General features: G+C 35.7%; 1 protein-coding gene across 1 annotated transcript in view; it reads left to right on the top strand.

Moving 5' to 3' along the window:
- Positions 1-23533, top strand: part of TBC1D2 (TBC1 domain family member 2) — a 57316-nt gene that overhangs the window by 9699 nt on the left and 24084 nt on the right. The window contains exons 3-6 of the mRNA XM_051967037.1: positions 3494-3641; positions 13931-14064; positions 16952-17145; positions 21923-22309. Coding sequence (XP_051822997.1) covers positions 3494-3641; positions 13931-14064; positions 16952-17145; positions 21923-22309 — 863 coding nt within the window. The remainder of the gene's footprint in view (positions 1-3493; positions 3642-13930; positions 14065-16951; positions 17146-21922; positions 22310-23533) is intronic.

Below are 23533 nucleotides of genomic sequence, written 5' to 3'. Positions count from 1 at the left end.
TATATCATAGTATCTTGAATATTTTCATATTGCTGCTACTTTAGTTCCTTTTGGGTAGATTTCCCTACTCACTTGAATTAAAATTTGTCTTGGCATATCTCAAGTACATATTTCTGATATCCTTCATCTAGGAATTTATACCACTTACTTTCTCATCACTTTTATCCATTTCTGAGCAGAAAAGCCATTTCCATGTTTTCTGTTCTACTCTATGTCTTGTTCTATCTAAGATTTATGTTGAACTTCAGGTGCTTCCAAGTCATGCAGACATTCTATAGATAATTGGGCATCAGTTACTAGAGACTGGAGAGGAAGAGAGAGTCCATAATTTTAAATAAAAGTACATGGCTACATAGGTTGAACAATAATATTAACAACTGAAGCCAATGCAGTAGATGAGATCAATGAAAGTGTGTGTAGAGAAACAAGAGAAGGTTAAGAATTATATCTTGAAGGCATATTTATTTAGATAAGCTCCTTGAGGTCAGGAACACTAGAGTTTTTATGTCTATTATTATGTTTCCTCAAGCACTTTAGTACATTGATATAACATATTAGCATCTAATAAATGTTTGTTGAGGATTGTAAGAGGTAAAAGAAGGAATAAAAGCAAGATGGAACAAAAAGAAGCAGCTACCAAGATATAAGGGGTTAAAGAGAATAAGGTGAGAGAAACAAAAGGTATTGGAGGTCTTCCAGGTTCTGCTAGTAGATTTTTACTAGCATCATGTTTTAAGTTCCTTCCAGATGGTATTATCAAATTTTGAATGTAATCTTTATAACAAGGAATTTCTTCTCACCAACCAGCATTTTATACCACTAGTGTTAGATTTCTAGAGTAGTAGATATGGAGGAATGTGAAACTAAATCAGAAGCTAGATGTGTTTACTGTGCCAATAACACAGTATCAATTAGAGTAGGCTAGATGGGAGCAGAGGTAAACCAGCTTTCATTTTTGGCAAGAAATAAAGAAATGGTGTGTGTGTGTGTGTGTGTGTGTGTATGTTATGGTACTAAGAAGCAGTGGAAATAGACTTCATGCAGGATCATAAGATCTTATATCTCCAGCTGGAAAAGACTTTAAGATCCTGTGGTCCAATTCCCTCATTTTATAAATGAGTAAGCTGTGACCCAGAGAGATTAAATGATTTACCTGTGGTTATGCAAATATTGAGAAGTCGGGAACCAGTTTTTGAGCTAGGCCTTGAAGAATGGATAGTATTTTAAAAGTCATAATTAGTAAAAGGGCATTCCAAGGAGAAAATACAGAAGTAATGCAAAATAGTAAGTAGTGTTTTTTTCTGTAAATTAGTATATGTAAAGAGTACTCATAAGAGTAGAAATATAGAGAGACTATCAATTATGTAGAGCTTTGATTGATAGCCTAAAGATTTTGATTTTATTTGTTAACCAGTAAGTGAAGCCATTGGTGGGATAGAAAGGTCAAGGGAAGAGGGAGGGAGGGAACGGTGCTATAAGATTAGGGAAACCTAAGCATGGCATAACAAGATATCAATAGAAAGGAAAAGATTCTAGATGTACAGAAAGAGGGGATAATTGATTGATAAAGCAGGAAGAAGCTGTAGGGGATAAATTCATAAGAGCACCTTATCAAGAAATAGGACCACCTTTTCCTCTGAAACTGGAGGGAGGAAAGAAGAAAAAAAGTGAAAGGACTTAGAAGTTTTAATGTATGAGAAGTCAAAGATATAACAAAAGATGACCTTGATTTCAGTAAGGGAAAATAATATCATTGATTGAGCATAAAGGGTAGAGATAAACTTAAGACTTCAGAAGAGACTAAAAGAGACTTAGACCAATTGTGGAAATTTAGAATGTGAACTGATAAGAATAAAATAAAAGGATTTGTGAGAAGCAGTGAATATGCAGTTGAGGTTAAAATGTCCAAAATAGAATTCAGTTTCTTTTCCATAAAACCTTCCCCTCATCCAGACTCCTTTATTTTTGTCAAGAGCACCACCATCTTCCCATCTTAAGCTCCTCACTCACATTGTTGCCAAGCCTTGTTTCTACCTTCACAACAAATTATGCACATCCCTACCTTTCCACTCACATAGCTACCACATCTCAACCATTGCAGCAGCCTTCTAGTTGGTGTCCCTGAATCAAGATTCTTCCCACTTCTGTCCATCTCCTCATAGCTATCAAAGTGATCTTCTTAAAACACATCTGACTGTCCCCCAACTATGCAACAAATTCCAATGGCTCCCTATTATTTCCAGGGTCAAATATGAAATCTTTTATTTGGAATTTTAAAGCTCTTCACAAACAGTCTTTCCAGTCTTCTCACAGTATTCTCCTCCACTTAGTCAGCCATCCAGCTATACTACCTTCTTCCCAACCTTCACACATGACACTCCTCCCAACTCAGTACCTTTTTCTGGTTGTCTCTCATATTTGGAATGCTCTTCCTCCTCAGCTCTACTTCTAGACTCAGCTGAAATTCTAATTTCTGCCAAAAGCCTTTCTTGGTTCCCTCTTCACTACTTATGCTTCTTATGGTCAGTCATGCCTTCCCTTTGAGATTAATTAATATTATTTTTGTTGTTAATTAATTAATTAATACTATAAATATCTGACATGTATATAGTTCGCATATACTATATGAGTTTCTTGTATTTGCCTCTTTGATGTTGTATTCATAATTCTTAGCCCAGAATAAATGCTTAATGAATATTTATTGATTGACTGACAAGTTTATAATAAATGAATTTGGGTCAATTTTGAAATTTTTTCTATCAGCTCATCATCAAGGTCCAAGAAATCAGATGAAGGGGGTAAACCAGAGTTGCATATTAGTTGAATAAAAGTCAAAGGTAAGAGAGATGATTTAGTCTAAATTTATGGCTAAGGAATTTTTTAAATAGCTTGCCATTAGGTTAAGATTTAGGAAAGGGATAATTGAAGTCAGAGTGGAGTGAAGTGAAAGGGAGAGAATTGAAAGGAGAAGATAGACTGGAAGAAGTTGAAAAACGATGAAAAGGGCAAGGAGAGGGTTTAGTGTGAGGAAGTTGGAATGATAGAAGAATAAGAGGTTGGTGTCTGTACTTTTTGATTTCCAGATTTTGGATCATAGTATGCCGTAATAATCAGATCTAAAGAATGGCTGCTCTGGTGTGTGGCTATAGCAGAGCTTTTCAAAAGAGGTTCCATGAATATTGAATTATAGGAGAATGATAGCTAGGGGAAGGGAGAGAACTATGAACAAGCACTAAAGTCATTGAGGAAATCAGAAAGGTAGCTGTAATTCTGAGATCAGGAAATGTGATCTGATGACATAAAATTTGAAATAAGCATTATTGAGGATGGTAGTAGTTTGGAAGGATCATTGAAGAGCAGAGTGTCTAGACTCCTGCTTCTGGCCTTGTGAATCAGGAGGAATAGGTTAACATTCAACATGAATCTAAACATGAGCTTTTCATAGCACTATAACATTGGGTCCATTTGTTTTACTTCTCTTTTGTTTTCTTAGAACTAGACAATGCAGAAACTGATGAATTTTTCTGTCCTGTGAAAACACCACCTGGATTGGTAGGCATAGCAGCTGCTTCTCAACCTGTTCCAGAGATGCCCACTACCCTCCAGAATATTTCCCTCAAACACCTAGGAACTGAAATACAGTAAGTGTTTAGGGAGTTGGGATAACTAATCTAAAGCCGAGTACTTTCTGTTACTATTAAAATTGCAATGTATTTAATTTTTAAGAAGTTGCAAGCCAAGACTAAAGTGGTTGGATTGTTGTCCTGCCAATGTTATATACACATTGATAATGAGATTGATTCACGGGTTCCCAGAGCTAGCTCAGTGTTTGGGAGGTGCCAAAGGAAGGCATGGGAGAGATATTAGACTGACTACCAAACTGATCTACAGAGCCGTTGTGCTGACCTCGTTGTTGTGTGTCTGTGAAACCTGGGCACTCCACCAGCACCATGCTAGGAAACTGAATAGCTTCCAATTGGATTGTCTTAGGAAGATTCTGAAGATCACCTAGCAGGATAGATACCAGATGTTGAGATTCTTTGTTGAACTAAACTGCAAGCATTTCAACTCTACTGTAGAGAGTACAGCTCTGTTGAGCTAGTTACATTGTTCAAATGCCAAATGCATGTTTGCCAAAAAGAGTTTTATGAAGAATTCACACAGGGCAAGCACTCACATGATGGTCAGAAAGTGATATGAGATACTCTCAAAATTTCACTTAAGAACTTTAGAATTGATTGTATGACATGGGAGACACTGGCACAGGACTGCCCAGAATGGCAAGCCCTCATCAGAGAAGGTGCAGTGCTCTGTGAGCAAAGCAGAGTTGAATTAGCCCAAAAGACATGCAGGACGAACACTAATTTAGAGAATCCACCCCAAATGTTCACATGAATTATTTGTGCCTGGCCTGCGGCAGAGCATTCCAAGTTCATTTTGGTTTGATTAGCCATAGTCAGATACAGTATAACTTGACTCTAATATAGTGGAGTCATTTTTGGTCCTTTTTAAGAATAAAGGACAACAGCCGTGGTCTGCCCCAATTTAGCTGTAACAGCTTTACACAGCTGTAATAGCCTTAACAGCTGTAACAGCCTTACCTTGTACTACTTCCTTTTGCCCTCCTCCTGTTTCAACAATACTATCTTTGTGTCTAGCACATTGTGCCTTAATAAATGCTTACTGACCATCTGCCATTCCTTAAGCACACCCTTCATTCTCCCACTTCTTTGATATTGCTCTCAGGATACCTTTCCCCTAGAATTGTTTCACCCATCCCAGTTCTGTCTGTCTTAAATGTCCTTCAGTCATCATGTTTGATGCCATTATCACCGTGATGTTTTCATTTAGTCTCCTTAACCAGAAGCAACTTCTGCTAAAATACCAGAATATTTTCTACCTTTCTTACTTCACTTAAACATTTTACCTGATTATTTGTATTTACCTATGTATGTTTTCCTCCACTGCTAGACTGTAAGTATGAGGGCAGAGATCTGTCTTTTTTTTTAATCGCCTCAGAGCACCAAGCATTTATCTGAATGAACAAATTTACAACTTGGTATGAAATGAAAAAAAAGAAATGACAAACCACTCCAGTATCTTTCCCAAGAAAAGCCCGTACAGGATTATGAAGAATTAGACACTGTTGAACAACAACAACAAGTGAAATATAAATAGAATCAAGATTTGTCGAATCAAGATGTGGATTTGAAAAAACATCAGACACACAATAGGAACATGGACTAAACAATCTCTCTGAGTTCTTCTGTTTTCTCTGTAAAATGAGAATAATAATAACTCAAGGTATTATTATAGTATAATATATAGTAATATCTGAGATATATCTTATAGGTTCTTGTGAGGATCAAATGAGATAGTGGGCCTAAATCTTATGGCAAACCTTAAACTATTATGTATGAGGTAGGAATATTATATAAAATTGAAAATAATTATAGCACCTTGTGTAGCTTAGTTGGTAAGCCAAGAGTACTAGTTGCACACACAAAACTTTTCTGATTGTGTTCACTATAGACTTATGTTACACAATTTCGACTGGGCCCTCATGGCAGGGAGTCCTTTTACACACACTTTGTCAATTTGCTCTCCCATCTCTCCACATTGCTCTTCCACTCTTATCTCTCATTAGGCTTCCCACATTATAATATCTTCCACTCTCTCAGCTTAAGGACCCCAACTCGTATTTCACATGACACCTAAATCCATTTACTTTCCCTTCTCTCCTCTTTGTTTCACATCACTCAGATATATTCCCCCCATGATCTCCTCCTTAACCTATCTCATATGAAGAGGTGGCCCTTTTTTTTGCTAAAACAAACTTTTCTATATACATCCTTAATCTTTAATGCCATTACCTCTCATATTCTCTATCATCCCCACTCTCTAGTCTTCAATCTCTTCCATATATAAAGACTTGCTGCCTATAAATATGCCCATATCGTCTCCCTCCTTCAAAAACCCTTTCTTGTTCCTCCTAACCCAGCTCATTATACTTCTCCTCCTTTTCTCTGCTAACCTCCTTGAGAAAGTCATTGCACAGGGTGCCTCCACTTCCTCTCACTCTCTTCTAAAGCAATCTGACTCATCATTCAACTGAAATTGCTCTCTCAAAAGTTACCAGTAATCTAACTGCCAAATCTCCTGACCTTTTCTTAATCCTAATCCTCAGTGAAACAAAACTGCCTTTACAGGTTCTTTTATAACAAATTGTCTCCCATCTATTTATCATTCTTAAATATAATAATGAAAGTAACTATTTAATGACCCTCTGATAATAAACATCAAATAGGGCAAAAAACAAGGAGATGCGTAGAGAAATTACCTGTGAATGGTGAGATCTTCAGGATGCTTCTGTGTGTAAATGATAATACATCGTTTGTCTGAAACTTGAAATATTAGTCTCCAGAAAGAGATCTATAATTACTCAAAGGAGTTTGGCCTTCCCTCCACAGGAAGAACCAAATATGAGTGAAGAATGTCTCCCAGGTTTCAGTTTTCCTCTGAAAAGACACCCCACAGACCTTGTTCAAGGTCTCTATATGTAGCATCTATATCTATATATGATAGAACCCAGAGTTGAGAAGGAGAGCTGACTGGGTTTCTTGTAAAAGAGTCAAAACTACTTTTACAGATTTTAAGCTTCCCCAGAAAAGCAAAGATCCATTTTTTCAGTTTAAACACTTTATTAGTGCAACTTTTCAAGATTTAAGAACACCTTTGCTTCTAAAGAGCTAAACAATGATGAAGAACAAGGAAGAGGAAAAGAAAGAAAATAATGACAGAAGGAAACTTAACTCATATTAAGAGAAATCAAAGAACTCCAACATATTCGATGGCCTCCTATCAGGAGGATTCATAAGTGTGGTTTGTGATTTGTGTTGTTGAAGAGAACTCTCAAATCAATAAGATCATAGATTGGTTTGAATTTGAGATTAATTCTACTTATAGCATTTTGCATAAGCATTTTTGAAATAAAGCTATTAAACATTTATAAAAATTGTAATTTGTGTAAAGCAGGTAGATGGCACAGTGGACAGACATTGGGCTTCTAGTTAGGAAGATCTGAATTCAAATGTACCATTAGATACTTACTAGCTATATGATCCTGTACAAATCAGTTATTTCTGCTTGCCTTAGTTTCCTCATCTGTAAAATGAACTGGAGAAAGAATTGGCAAAACACTTTAGTATCTTTGCCAAAAAAAAAAAAAAAAAAAACTTCAAATGAGGTTGTGAGGAGTCAGAAACAACTGAAAACCAACAAGTTTTGATAAATATTGTAATATAGTTAGAAATTTCATTTCAGTTTTATGTTTAAGTTTTTCATACACTAACTTTCCCTTTTAGTAAAATTAGCGCATTGGTCCTATGACCAAGTAATTCATTGTGTTGTAAATATGTAATTGTATTTTTTTATTTTAATAATAGCTTTTTATTTTCAAAATACATGCAAAGATAGTTTTCAATATTCACCCTTGCAAAACCTTGTGTTCCCAATTTTTCTCACTCTCTTCCTTCCTTTTACTCCCCTCATATAAAAGAACCTGATATGATATGATATCATATCAAATGATATGATAAAGATCATTTATATGATCTTGTATTCGAATTCACCTTTTCCTGACTCCAAGTCCACTGTGAAACCAGCCTAACTAGCTTATTAGTAAAGACATTTATCATTGGTTGGCTACTAAGTGATTTTATTTTGGCTACATCATTAATTAAGCCATTTACTAAGTCCCCTTGGAGACAGCAAGTAATCCAATAAAGGTTAAACATGTGCAATTCTTTTAAACCTATTTCCACATTTATCATGCTGCACAAAAAAATCAGATCAAAAAGAAAAAAAATTAGATGGAAGAAAAAAGCAAGCAAACCACAAAAAGGTGAAAAATACTATTCTGTGATCCACATTCTTTTCCCATAGTCCTCTTTTTGCATGCAGATGGCTATCTTCATCACAGTTCTATTGGAATTGCTTTGTACCATCTCTTTGTTGAAAAGAGTCAAGTCCATCACAGCTGATCATCACATAATCTTCTTGCTGTACATGATATTCTTTTGGTTCTGTTCATTTCACTTAATATCTGTTCATATAAGTCTTTCTTTCTGAAACATCCTGCTGATCATTTCTTATAGAACAGTAATATTCCATAACATTCATATACTCTTAATTTATTCAGTCATTCTCCAACTGATGGGCATCCACTCAGTTTCCAGTTCCTTGCCACCACAAAAAGGGCTGCCACAAACATTTTTGCACATGTGGGTCCTTTTTCCTTTCTTATGATTTCTTTGGGATACAAACTCAGTAGAAACACTGCTGGCTCAATGGGTGTGCACTGTTGTGCTACCGGAGCCACCTGACAGTGGATGCTGGAGAACAACCCAGACCTGCAGAATGGGTCAGAGGATGATACAAGGAGACTGAGAGGCAATTGTTCTCTGACCTCCCCACTGAGAGGCTGTTGAGTTGTCTGACCTCTCTCCTCTGTGATGAGATAATGATAATAATTAGCATTTGTATAGCTCTTTAAAGTTGTAAAGCTCTTTAGAAATACTGTCTCATTTAATCTTCACAATATTCTTTTTTTTTTTTATTGCTGTATTACTGTTTTTTTTTTTAATATATAAATTTTATTTTATTTAATAATAACTTCGCATTGACAGAATCCATGCCAGGATAATTTCTACACGACATTATCCCTTGCAATCACTTATGTTTCGTTTTTTCCCCTCCCTCCCTCCTCCCCCCCCCCCCCCCCAGGATGGCAAGCAGTCCTATATATGCTAAACATGTTGCAGTATATCCTAGATACAATACATATTTGCAGAACCGAACAGTTCTCTTGTTGCACAAGGAGAATTGGATTCAGAAGGTAAAAATAACTCGGGAAGAAAATCAAAAATGCAAATAGTTCACGTTCATTTCCCAGTATTCCTTCTTTGGGTGTAGCTGTTTCTGTCCATCATTTCTCCAATGAAACTCAGTTAAGTCTCTTTGTCAGAGAAATCCACTTCCATCAGAATACATCCTCATACAATATCGTTGTCAAAGTGTATAATGATCTCCTGGTTCTGCTCATCTCACTTAGCATCAGTCCATGTAGGTCTCTCCAAGCCTCTCTGTATTCATCCTGCTGGTCATTCCTTACAGAGCAATAATATTCCATAACATTCATATACCACAATTTACCCAGCCATTCTCCAAGTGATGGGCATCCATTCATTTTCCAGTTTCTAGCCACTACAAACAGGGCTGCTACAAACATTTTGGCACATACAGGTCCCCTTCCCTTTTTTAGTATCTCTTTGGGGTATAAGCCCAATAGAAACGCTGCTGGATCAAAGGGTATGCACAGTTTGATAACTTTTTGGGCATAATTCCAGATCGCTCTCCAGAATGGCTGGATTCGTTCACAACTCCACCAACAATGCATCAGTGTCCCCGTTTTCCCGCATCCCCTCCAACATTCATCATTATTTTTTCCTGTCATCTTAGCCAATCTGACAGGTGTGTAGTGATATCTCAGAGTTGTCTTAATTTGCATTTCTCTGATTAATAGTGATTTGGAACACTCTTTCATGTGAGTGGTAATAGTTTCAATTTCTTCATCTGAAAATTGTCTGTTCATATCCTTTGACCATTTATCAATTGGAGAATGGCTTGATTTTTTATAAATTTGAGTCAGTTCTCTATATATTTTGGAAATGAGGCCATCTTCACAATATTCTTGAAAGGTAAATACTATTATCTCCATTTTACAGATAAGGAAACAGACATAGACCTAGACTAAGTGACTTGGTCAGAAGATGCAGCTTCTAAGTTTATATGATCTTGTATTCGAATTCACCTTTTCCTGACTCCAAGTCCACTGTGAAACCAGCCTAACTAGCTTATTAGTAAAGACATTTATCATTGGTTGGCTACTAAGTGATTTTATTTTGGCTACATCATTAATTAAGCCATTTACTAAGTTGTAGAGGAATTGTAAGCTACATTAGCAAAAGTAATATTGATAGAGATTAAAATCATGGATTTCCAAAGAAATGCAGTATATGGTTTCTTCTCCCTCTTTTCCCCTTGATGCTACTCTTTGAGGAGTCTGCCATTTCTTGGCTGGTGATAAGCCTGCTTTCAAAGCTCTTGCAAAGCCCAAAATAATCAAGAAGGGGACCAAAAAGTTCACTGGACACAAAATGAGATTGATACGTTAAGATTAAGAAGAATATGGGTAAACCAAGAGTTAGGGAGTGTAAAATTAATTCAAGGGTCAGGTCTCAAAGCCTAGTATTAACTTTGAAATCAATAAGAAGAGAAAACATATGCCAGCCTGATACCCAGGAAATTTTCTTTTGGTCAGAGCTAAAAATGCTCCTGATATGCAACTAATCTTACCATGAAAAGATTGAAAGTAACTGGGAAGAGAGCATGTCAGTGGACCATCATAGTCAGCAATCCCACATGTTAGATATAGCATGTCATAAAGAAAAGGAATGATCTTTTTTGTACATTGTTGTTTCTTTTAAGTAAAACCTCAAACCAAAATACACATACACACACAGAGAGAGAGAGAGAGAGAGAGCGCGAGAGCTAGTACCTATCAGTTTTTTCTTAAATTTAACGTTTCCGGTCAGACCATTTCAAAGTAAATAGTATTTTTTAATTGACATCCTCTGTTATCAAAACAGAGGAGTTCTATTTTGAACTCATTGAATTTGAGGTGTCTTTGGGACATCCAAAGGGAGCTGGCTATCTAGGAGATAGCTAGATATTCAAGACTAGAACCTAAGAAAGTAAATATCATCATACTGTGCAAACATGGGTTAAATTGGATGTATCCAAGGTAATACCATGGCAAAGACAAAACTGGAATTCTAATTTTATTCTTTATTACATCATTCTAAAAGTTTATTTTTAATTGAAATCAAAAGCTTTTAATGATTCAGATGTTTCAGTGAATTGTTCATTAGCATAGTCTTCTCTGTAGTCTCATGATTCATTTATGTTCTTTCATGACTACATGTAAAATGATGTTTCATTTTATGTCAACTGATCTTTAAGTAAATCCAGCCAATGTCAATAAGACAATCAAAGTTGAACTGACCAAATTAAAACGTAGATCAAGAGAAAGAAGGAAATATTTGGTGAAAAGATAGTCACTTCCTTTTAAAGCTATTTATGATAAGCCACAGGAAATTTGGGGCAAGAACATAGACTGAAGTACTCAGGATTTTGCAGAAACAAGGAGCCTTGGCCATTATCTTCTGAGTGTATAGCTAAGCAAGAACCTATTCTCAATAATCTTACTCTATACATACACACACAGAGACACTGCCAAGCAAACATTTGTTTATTCATGAATTCACATATTTATACATACACAGTTCATAGTTAACAAGGACAGTGTTCTTTAAGGAAATAGAAAACAAATTTAAAAAATGATTAATGGATTTGAAACTCCAGATAAATGAGGAAATGGTAAGAGATCACCTCAGTATTCTCGATGAGTTACATCAACCGTAATCCTTAGATAAACTATATCCTAGCTGACAGGGGTCCTCAAACTACGGCCCGCGGGCCAGATGCAGCAGCTGAGGATGTTTATCCCCCTCACCCAGGGCTGTGAAGTTTCTTAATTTAAAGGCCCACAAAACAAAGTTTTTGTTTTTATTATAGTCTGGCCCTCCAACAGTCTGAGGGACAGTGAACTGGCCCCCTATTTTAAAAGTTTGAGGATCCCTGTGGACCTAGAATGCTGAAAGAATTTGAAAATATGATTCCTGGACCATTGTTGATGAGATTATGAAGAGGGCACTCTTCAAGAGACTTGAAATCAGATCTTTCTTATTCCAAGGCAGCTTCTCTACATTATATGCCTGGCTGCTTTAAAATTAGAACTGTCCCAAATGGAAATGGTTTCCATCAGTGAGGTTTTTAGGCATAGACTAGATTATGATTGTCAGGGATGCTCTAAAAGGAAATTATCTTCAGTTGTAAGTTGGACTAGATAATTGCTAAAGATCCTTTCAATTCTGTAATTATACCCGAGCAGTGCTCACATAGATTGCCAATCTGGTCTGTAGACAAATTGCAGACTACTCAAGTTTCTGTTGTGTGGTGGAACTTTCCAAAATAAATCAACATGTTAGCCATGTCTGAAAACTTAAGCCTCTTTCCATACTTACAGTCCACCACCTCTTTACTAAGAGGCATTAGACCATGAATCTAAGAAGTCCAATTGATCACTACAAATTATTCTCTCAATTCTTTGTCCTTTTCTCCACATTAGTTCATGTAAGCCTTATGTTTTTTTCTGAATTCTTCATATTATTCATTTCTTACGATGTAGTAAGATCCATTATATTTATATACACTACAATTTATTCAGTCATTCCCCCAGTTGATAAGTACCCACTTTGTTTCCCTCTACTTCTTGTCTACTACAAGTAGTGCTGCTACAAATATTTCTGAACATGTGAGGCCTTTTCCTTAGTCTTTGCCCTCCTGGATCTAGTAGTGATTTTATTATATAAAAGAAAATAAATGGTTTAGTGGCTTTCTTGAATCTAATTGGTATTCTTCATATCTTTCATACAATCTAACAAATATCAGCACAAGCATACTTTTCTTACATCTCTTATTTCAGTAGAATTGGACTTTTAACTTGCTCTTGCAGTTACTTGCTACGTCAATATAATAAGCCACTTCATTTATTCAAATATCTATAATAGTTTATTCGTGACAAAAAGCAGACATATACTGCTTTACTTTCTCTCATCTGTACCTCTCTTAGCATCATAAGATAAATCTTACAAATGTTATTGCCCCAGTTTTACTAAAAAGCTCACAGAATTTAAATGACCTGCCTAGGATTATACCACTAATAAGTATGAGATTCAAATCAGTCTCACCTAATTAAAAATCCGTTGCTCATTGATTCGTTAATGTAGCGATCATTTTTATTTTACTATTAATTCATTACCAAAATGATTTAGCTGTTTCTAAATAAATTATGCAAACTTTTTTTTAATGCGAATTCAGATCTATAGATTCATCAATTATAAGGAACTCCTGGTATGGAAAATCCTTCTGCCAGTGATTCAATTTTGGAGTTTTAATTTCCTTGGATATTAAGAGGTTAAATGATTTGCCAATGTTCAGACAGCTAGTATGCCTCAGGTCTTTCCCCTTCCAGTGCATTCTTTGCTCAACTACCAAATCATTTGGCAGACCATGTCAGCCCTTACTTGATGAATACCAGTGACTCATTACCTCCAGAATCAAATATAAAGTCCTCTGTTTGGCATTTAAATCCCCATTGCATCAGTTTACTCTGTGCACTCTATGGTCCATCTATATAAGTCTTCTTGAGTTACTTTTACATTAGCTGTGCCCCGTACCTGGGATGTGCTTACTCCTTACCTCCACCTATTATGTTCCTGGGCTTTCTTCAGTATTCAGCTTAAATGCCCCCTTCTGCATGGGGACCTTTCACTGTCCTCCCCAGTAACTATAGCTTTGCCTTCTAATATTACTTTGTCTTTCCTACATATATTTCAAATATACCTATTTGTGTATATGTTGTCTTCCTCATTAAAATATAAGCTCCTGGAGTACAAGGAATAATTTTTGTCTTTTTTGCATCCCTAATGCTTTGCCCAGTACTTTGTATATAGTAAGTGCTTAGTAAATGTTTGTTGATTGACTAAATGTGACTCTCTAGACCATAACCCTTGATGGGCAGAAAAAGTGCCATTGCATATTGATGCTGCCTTTTTTCAATCATACATTTTTAAAAATGCTTCTTGAACACCTGTTCTTTGTGTTGCATTGATTGTTCCTATGCTTAAAAATCTTGGTTAAAAGTGAGACTTACTTCACTTTCCTTTTGTTATTATTTTGTTTTCAGAAATACAGTGCATAACATTTGTAGCAACAAGCAGTCCAAGGGAAATGGCCGTGTTTCCCAAGGGGATGAATCCCAGAAGTTTGGGGAGAATCAGAATGAGGAACACCACGTACAAGCAGATCCAGGGCTAACTGGTGCTCAACTCTATAGTTTTCTTTTATGTGTCTGTTTCTTAATAAATACAGGTATAGTGTTATTTGGTATTGGGTTCAAGGGAACTCACAATCAATTCATCAACAAGTAATTTTTCAGCCCTTACTGTATACCAGGTATTATGCAGAGGCAGAGGATGCAAAACATAAGGAGTTGTGCACTTTCAGATGAAGTTATTGGTAATCAGTTAAGAAACAATTCATTTTTTTCTGTCATAGTCCCCCATGTTACTTTTGACTCTTTCCAAAAGATCCCAATATATTTTTTTTAATTTTAAATAGAATTTTGTTTTTTCTATTACATGTAAAGATAGTTTTAAACATTCCTTTTTTTTTTAAATAAGATTTTGATTTCTAAATTCTCCCTTTTTATCCCTCCTCTCTCAATAGGTTTTTAATAATTATCAAGGTTAATTGAATCCTTTATTTGGATATTGTAAAGAAAAGGATAGTGTTCTTTGCCAGAGAGAGGTAATTTAAAATGACTTATTTGAAAATAGGGAGATGAACTGAATGACTTGTGTATCTATTCAAGTCCAAATATTTAATAACTTTTAGTCAGAATGTGGGTTACTGATATCCTTCAGTAGAGGTAAGAGGATTTACTTTATTCTATGCTATTTTGTTATTTATTCTGAGACTTGAGTCTCCCTATTTCTACCAGATTGGATGTACAGTGGCTACTTTTGGTCCCTCAAAGGCTACTTGTCACAGAAGCTTTAATCTATTCCATTTTTTGCCTTGAATCTGTTCACACCTTTCCAGAAGCTTAGTGTGAACACCTTTTTAGTTTTTGTCCTCTGTATCTCAGAACTCCTAAATACAAGCAGCCATCAGTATCAGACTCCCCAGTAGCAGGGATTGTAATTGTGTGCCACCATGCCCAGGATGCCCTAGGCATAATATAAATAATAAATATAAATATAAGAATATAAAGCAAGTTAGCTTCCTTGTATAACAGTTTTAGGCTTCAAGTAAAGCTGATACTTCAGAGTCAGAGGATGCTAAGAGTAAAATAAGGTCTGTGGAAATTAGATCTAGACATCACAGAAAAACTTTGCCATCTGGATTCTGTTGCTTATGTTATGGAGAAATCTCAGTGCTTCCAGGATCTTAATGGTGTTTTATAAGCATTGATTCATTTACCATACTAATACTCAAGGGCATTGTAGATTCATTTCTAAATGAGATTACTAGTTGCCTCTCAATTAACAGTTTATATCTTAGAAAATTATGATTAGATAAATAACATTTATAATCATTACTAAAGGGAAATTACTAGATATTCATGTTACATGTCCAGCCTGACTTCATCATATCCTCCCACACAACTTTCTTACATTTAGCCTGAGAGTTCTTCAGAGTGCTGGATACATAGGAGATCCTAATAAATACCTGACCGATAGTGTACTTTTCGAATCCAAGAGATAGCAACAGCTGGGTTAGTGGTTGAGCAGGAAGAACTCTTGTCAAAATGTACAAAAGAGGTAGACACGTACTCGTCCATGTGGCCAGAGGGTAGAGGTTTAGGATTGGGGTCTATGAAGCCTGATAGGAAGAAAGATTCTTCTAAGCAGCATGCTCCTGGAAAATAGCTTTTTAGCAGAGGAGGAAGATTTCTTGCATAATACCAGTTTTGGAAGCAACCCCAAGAATGAACTTCCCTTTCAATAGAAAAAGTTAAGCAAAACCAGTTGATAAAATGATAGTGTTTGTCAATGAATGCAACATTCTGCTTATGTAGTCTCTTAATTGTCTAAGGAAAGAGGGGAAAAGCTGGTCCTCTCTGTTCCAAGTCCAAGATTGGCCATGACATTTTGTCCCACAAGATGGTCTTGTATCATTTTATATGTGTATTATATATACTTATACACCCATGCTTCATCTCCCCCCATTAAATTGTAAATGCCTTAAGGAGGAAAATATCTTCACAGTGATGGATAAAGGAAAAGTTCATGACCAAATGAGATAGAGCTGATCAAAGGTGGTAAAATCAACAATTTTGATACATAAAATTAAAAAGTTAAATTTTTTAAGGTGGCTTCTGGTGTCACAAAGCTAAGAGAGACCTTAAAGATTATTTAGTGCAGCTTCTTCATTCTAGAAATGAAAACACTGAGGCTCACATTTAAAAATTTGTCCCAGCCCCTTAGATATTTTTTTAAGATCATTGTCATTGAGGATGATAATATCCTTTCACATTAAATACTGATTGGTAAAGTACCATAGCAGAGAAAAAAAAAATTGGTTTAATTTAGAGCATGGTTATAGTTTGTCTTATATTCTTAATGAATCTATTTTCATTGCACAGTAGTTGAAGTCAGAGGGCCTATTTAGGCCCAACTTAGATCTCTGAGATTTCATTTAGCATTTTTTCAAAATTGTAGAAATTCTCTTTAGCTTACAAATTTTAAATTTTTTATTTTTTCCAGTCTTCCCCTCCCTTTTTTCATTTTCAGTTTTTCTTTCTCTATATATAATTAAAGATAGTTATATTTGTCTGTAGCAAAAATAAGTGTGGGCCCCCACACAGACTCCTATGAACATGGGAGAATTTTTTTCTTAATAGAGAGACAGAGACTTTTTTAGCCGTTAAGAATAAGGGCCCTTTTGTTGAATGTTCAGTGAAAATAGTGAATACTTGGTTACTACTATCTTCTACCCAGTCTTTTATATATGAGAATACTGTGATTTAGTCGACTTTTCATGAATTCATGAAGAGGACTTCTGTCCTTGGTGTCTTGGTGTCTGACATTTCAAATAATTTGTTATGTTTACTTAACCTCAAAACATATTTTCTACAAAACATATTTGTAGTATTAATTATCCTAATAATACTGCTAACTTCTGAAGTTTTCCTCTTCAACAGGAAAAGAAACAGAGGAACATTCAAGATTGACACAGAAGTTGGGTCTGACAGCAAATTTCATTCAGAGAGCCAAAAAGCAGAACAGCAACTTCCATGTCTTTGCTGAAGGCTTTCATGAAAAACATATTCAAGATAAAGTTGGGACCCTTGAACAACAGGTTCTGACACTTACAGAGGATTTAAAGTCTCAAAAAGTAAGTATTGGCTCCATAAATGTCTTTTGGCATGTTTACAACTTTGTAATTTGGTCACCAACAAATAAGTATTACAACAATTTGGAGAGAACAATCAACCCTTCCACTCTTTTGCCTTGAATTGTGTACTCCCTATACCTCTTGAAATCATAGCTAGCCTTTATAATTCAACTCCAGTGTATGCTTTTATTGTAAATAGGTGATTGTAAAATGCTTATATTTCTTCTCTTAACTAGTAAGCATTCTCTAATTTATACTATTGTTCTTCTTAAATCCTTTTTGCATGGATTATTCAAAAGTATCCTTTAATGCTAACTGTGTCACAGACTGTCAGTGATAGGGTTCCAAGTTTTGCATGAGGGAAATCTGCCTGGTCCTCTCAGAGCATTCAGAAATCATTAATATAATAAAGGAGTCACCTGTTTTCTTTACATGCCATCTAAAATGCTAGAAAATATCTGTGATGTTAATTGAGTAATGGTTTGTTGTATTCAACAATTCCAAGCCCTATGCCAAGTGTTCAGGATGAAATGACAAAAACTGTAGTCCCTGGCTCACCTTTTCCTGGAGGGAATACCCTATACACAGACAAGTAAATGCAAAGTAACTAGAAAGAGAAACAAATCACTAGCAACTGGGCTGGCCTGGACAAATTTCTTTTAGGGGATGGCTAGCCCTTGTGAACCTTGTGTAGAGCAGGGATTCTAGGGACAAGGAATAAGTTGCCAGTCTGGATAAAGGCCTGGAGATAGGAGCTGAAATGCTGAATAAGGAGAACAGCAAGTAGACTAGTTGGGCAGAACAGAGTGCTCAAGGTACAGTTATATGAAATAAAACTAAAAAGATGTGCAAATCACAGTCCCTGTTGTCTTTAAAAAAAAAAAAAAACACCATTTGTTATATGATATGGCTCCTCTGAAAGGGGAAAGGAAAAGGCATACTAAAGGAAACTGATGATAGAAAGACCAATTGACATCAATAAAAATTTATTTTTTCAAAAAAAAAGATGCTACTTGGCAGGTAAGAAACAAGATTGAGGAGAAGAAAGCTGAAAAGTATACTGTTGGACATGTTAGATTAGAGATACAGCATCTTTGATATGATCAAAAAGTAGATGGAAATGTAAAGAATTAAAGATGGAGATTTGGGAGTATCTTCATAGAGGTGATTATTGAATTAGGAACTGAAGTCTAGAGATGCAAATAAGTGTTATGTACGAATCAAGTCACACCTACCTAATCCAAAGAAGTTAAATAGCTTTCCAGAGAGAAAATGAAAAAGAAGACCCAGTGGCTTTTATGCTACCTGTGGCAACTGGCAGAACCTGTTGGATAGAATGCTGGGCCTGGTGTCAGAAAAAGACTTGAGGCAGCTACTACCTCTTCTTGACTAGCAATGTGAACTTGGCAGGTCACCTCTTCCTCCGTTTCCTCATCTGTAAAACGAGGATAAAGCTCTTCCTTACATCCCAAGCTTATTATGAGAATAAAATGCAAATCTTTAGCACAATTGTTGCTATTATCACTGTTGTCATCATCATGGAACTCTTTTTCTTTTACCATGTCAAGGAAAAGGAACACAGAAGTTAAAACAGTCTTTTAATTAGTGTTTAAATTAGTCGTTTTTTGTTATTTTTGTTTTGTTTTTATTTGTTTTGTTTTGTTTTTCCTAGAAAGTTTAAGGTGGTTGTGACATTCACAATGGTTTGGGGAGGAGTTTGAAGTTTAGGAAACCAGTTAGTAGCTTTTACAACAACCAAGTCAGAAGCAATAAAGACCTAAACAGTCCTTACCTGATCAAAATATATCCTGAAATCAGATCTGCCAACCTTACTATTTAAGCAAATTGAACTTGTTCCATTATCATTTCGTGTATGTATTTGTTAGCTCCCAAGCAAAACTGTCAGCTTTTCAAGATCAGGTAGCATAGGACCTTTCACTTCTTTTCCATCCCTTTGAATTTTTATTGTTCAGTGATTTTGGTCTTGTCCAACTCTTCTTTTTTAGACATTGGAAATTTTCCTGGCAAAAATAGTGCAGTGGTTTGCTATTTTCTTCTCCAGCTCATTTTACAGATAAGGAAACTAAGGTAGACTGAATAGCATGACTTGCCTAGGGTCAAATAGAGTCTGAGACTAGATTTGAATTCCAGACCCAGCTTTCCATCCATTGTGCCTCCTAGATGCCCCTTAGAATATACTTATATTCAAAGTAGACTCTCAATACATACTCATTGAATGAATGAATGAATTCTTGTTATATGATTAGTATTTTCTGTATCAAAAATTTGACAACACATTGGCTGCTATAGACATTTTTAATGGTAATGCTGAAAAGAACAACCTCACCTGGGGTCCAATGAATACAAGAAGTTGATATTTTTAATATGAACACTCAAATAATCAATAATCAAAAGAATAGAAATCATACCTGTCCCTGATTTCCATCTGGAAATGGAAATTTATGTGGCTCTGTTGGACATATATCAACTGAAGGAAATAATTAAATCATCCATGTATCCTAAATAGAGAAAAACATGAATTAACATGTATTTCAGGATATGGATCATCCAGTTATAATGTAGTTCACTGGACACTACATCTGTTTAAGAAATACGATGAGGCAGTCGCTTAATCTTATTCTTAGTTCCTCAGAACACTGACTTAGTACTTTTACAGTACTATGATTCAATTGCTTCCTTTTCTCTACAAAGATAAATGAAACTTAAGTGTATGTTTAACAGAAGCATTTTATACAGCATTCACATCTGGGATGTTTGTAAGTGAATTTGCCCTCAAGGTGATGTATTCTTCATGAGTAAGAATTGGATAGCCTACAACTACTCTATATTCCTTTTTGTTTTTAATTTGGACTCCTTACTAAAATAACTTGAAAAGCTGTCATTTTTAATTCTATGTATGATAGATAGATAGATAGATAGATAGATAGATAGATAGATATACATATACAGTATTTTAACAGTTGACTATATAGTAGCACAGGGCATTTTTTCCTCTTCCTTCCTATAAATTAACTGACTTTGAGAAAAAGAATTGAAATCAGAGGACTGAGTTCAAATCCTGTTCCATTCATTTGTGAGATCTTTAACAAGTTTCTCCTCTTGGGCTTCCATTTTCTCACATGTAAAATAAAGTCCAATTTGGAGTAGGTGAACTGTGAGGCCCATGACTTCTTAATAGGTCTTTCTTTAGTCCTATAAAAATACTGAATAGTGATTCTCACCCAGTTGGTTTTTTTTTTCTCTCCAGTTAAAAAATTATAGATATGAAAAATATGCATTAAGGTGAGAACATTTGTTTTAGTATTAAAACTCTAATGAAGCCTTCTAGAAATATTCGTATACCCTTTTTATTCCTTTCTGAATGTCCTTGTTGAATGTTTAGGTTTATTCTAAGTTAAACTAGAAAATAAGAAAGGTACTAAACGATTACATTTTTGAAATTTGTCAGCAGTATAGTGCATTTTTCCTAAGATTCCTTCTGTGGCATTGGGATGTTACTTGCTATTATATTTCAAACAGAGACTCTGAAAGTAGTTTGCTTTCTGCTAGTTCTTGCCACCAAGGGCACATAGATTTGCCTCTGCAAAACTTATCCAAATTCCAGTCTTAACTATGCGACCAAATACCTCTTCTTAATGAGCTCCTTTTCCTGCCATAGTTTGATTGACAGTACTGTTCAATGTCTGCTTGCATTTTAATTACTGTCAGCATGCCAATTAAAAGAGTAACGCAGAAAAACAAGTCCTTGCAAACCAAAATGACAGACATTCTTAGCCTGCTTTTTATTGAGTTCAGAAGATTATGAAATGGTGGTGAAAACTACTGGCTAATCAGATTGCTTCAGTAGCTAGGAAACTATTCCCAGAATTTACAGATGAGGAGGCTGTCCCTCCCATTTCCTGAACAAGAGGTTCTCCAGATTTGTATCTAAAATAGGAAACACAGTTTTTGTTTTATATAATTAATTCTAGTGGTAGGAAAAGTTTATGATGTTTCTAAGGACCCTATGTTCTTGCCACTGGTCCTATGACATTTGGAAAACAGTACCCATAATGAGGAGTAAATTTATTTTTGCAAACTCAAGTTTGCAAAATCCTTTCCATGCATTGTTTCATGTATACCTCACAACAACCATGTGAGGCAGATGTTGCAAATATGATTCTTCCCATTTTCAAAATGAAGACACTAAGACTCAGAGGTTAATTGACCTGCTCATAGTAACATAGTTAACTTCAGAGGCAGAGTTTGAACTTATCTTCCCTGATTTATAGTCTAGCATTTTGCCCTCTACTTCACAATCCCAACATAACAATACTTGAGGTTCAAATCAACTTTGAAGATCTCCCTCTGACTATAAAAATTTCTAAGAAAGGATATTTCTGCCAATTTGTAGGGTTTTTTTTGGTTTTTTGGGTTTTTTGCCTTACATATTATGTCCTAGTCTCAGTGCTCTGACACTGCTACTCTTAGAATCACACAAGTCCTAGACTGTTATATTCCAAGTGACAAAAGAGATAACTGACTCTGTGATCCTGAGTATAAATTGGAGAGAAAGACCTGAGGAATCTTTCATGGACTAGTGAGAAAACTTGTAATCATTTGTTTAAAAAAAAAAAAATCTGTGTTGGAACTTTAATATACAAACAAGTCAAGAGAAATGCATGTGGAAGGGGATTGACAAGAAAAGATTTGATTTGCTTTGTTGTTTTTTATTGTTTGTTTGTTTGGTGGTGGTGATGGTTGTTTTATCCCTCAGCAACTTGTGAAGATTCTGCATAAAGCTCTTGAAGCAGCCCAACAGGAAAAGCGGGCATGTAGCACTTACCTCACAGCTGCTGAAGATCAAGACCGTCTAGAGCTGGTTCGGCACAAGGTGAGACAAATTGCTGAGCTCAAAAAGCATGTGGAAAGTCTCCAACAAGACAAGAAGGCCCTTGAGGAGACCCTAGGCCTGAGGGAAGAACATATTAAGGAACTACAACAGCATGTCCAACTATTAATGGACAAGAACCATGCTAAGCAGCAGGTTATCTTCAAGCTCACAGAGAAAGTGACCAAGGATTTCATGGATCCACCAAAGATGGAAGATGGGCTTGACCCTGGAACCTTTTTAAATCCTCAAGAAAAGGTTGAGCATTTGAAGGTATGTAGAACTGCCTTACAACTCAACTATATCAGCATTTCCCAGTCTGTCATATTCCATTTGCCCCACTAGTGTTTTTTATTGATCATAGACACAGTAGGACTTCTAGATATGATTGAGTTATAAATCAAATACAGTAAAACCTCAATTATTCACACTCTTAAAGAGTGAGTTATTCTTAATAACCGAGTTTTTCAAGTAGTTAAGGACCTTTTTTTTAAACGGAAGAATTTTTTTATTAGTTTCTTTAAAAATTTTTGTTTAAATCTACTACATATTTCCCTGCCTTCTTAGAATATATTTGGGACTTATAAAATAGAATATACTGCATAGAAATTTTTTTCTTAATGACATAGCAACCATTGTGAACCTCATTTATTAGACCATGTGATAGAAATGTTCTGAATCTTAGCTTTTCCCTCTATACAGGGTGTCCCAAAGGTTATAAGGAAATTTTAAGGCTTAATATCATAAAACTGTCCTAGGACCTTTGGGAAATCCTTTATAATGAATGTTTTCGCAAACTAGTAAATTCTTGGTTAACATATCATATTGTGAAATATCACACTGATGTACTTTGGTGCTCACAATTTACCTTTGGATGGAAAGAGTTTGAGAGGAGGACGTTTAATATGAAGGGAAGTTTTTTAATGATAGAAATAGATCCAGGAAGGAAAAACCAAAGGAGGACAGAATGTCTTAGGAGGAGAAGGGAAGGGATGGATAGGAATAAGATTCAGGGAGTGGTAGCAGACAAAGGGAGTTTTGCCTGGGAATATGGTGATTGAATCACATGGATATGAGCAGAAGGAAATGGTATTTACTAGCAACATTTTATTTGACTGAAGTTCCCATCATTAAAGGCCCTGTGATGCTAGTGAGCAGCATCATTCTTTCAAGCACAAGTAATTTAGATTAGGCTTCTGAATTGATAAACACTTGTTGATTGGGCATTTGGGGTCCTGACTGAACCTAATATCAGTTCCTCAGTTACTACAAGGATACCTTCCCAGTGGCTGAGCTAGAGCCAAGACAGAAGGTTCTGCTTCCTGAAGTCAGTATTAGAGTTCAGAAAGTGCTGGGGCAAGAGGATTGGTGTAAGAGGTTGGATGCCAATGTCTTGCTGGGAAGAGTCTGTTGTGTCAGGGTCTGAGATCAAGAGAAGGTGCAGCCTGTATCCATGGCACTGTGGGAGGTGCCTTGCTTCAAAGCTCCTCAACACCC

Source organism: Antechinus flavipes, chromosome 1 (assembly GCF_016432865.1).
Source record: "Antechinus flavipes isolate AdamAnt ecotype Samford, QLD, Australia chromosome 1, AdamAnt_v2, whole genome shotgun sequence".
Taxonomy (NCBI): domain Eukaryota; kingdom Metazoa; phylum Chordata; class Mammalia; order Dasyuromorphia; family Dasyuridae; genus Antechinus; species Antechinus flavipes.
This window is presented reverse-complemented; position numbering and strand designations above follow the sequence as displayed.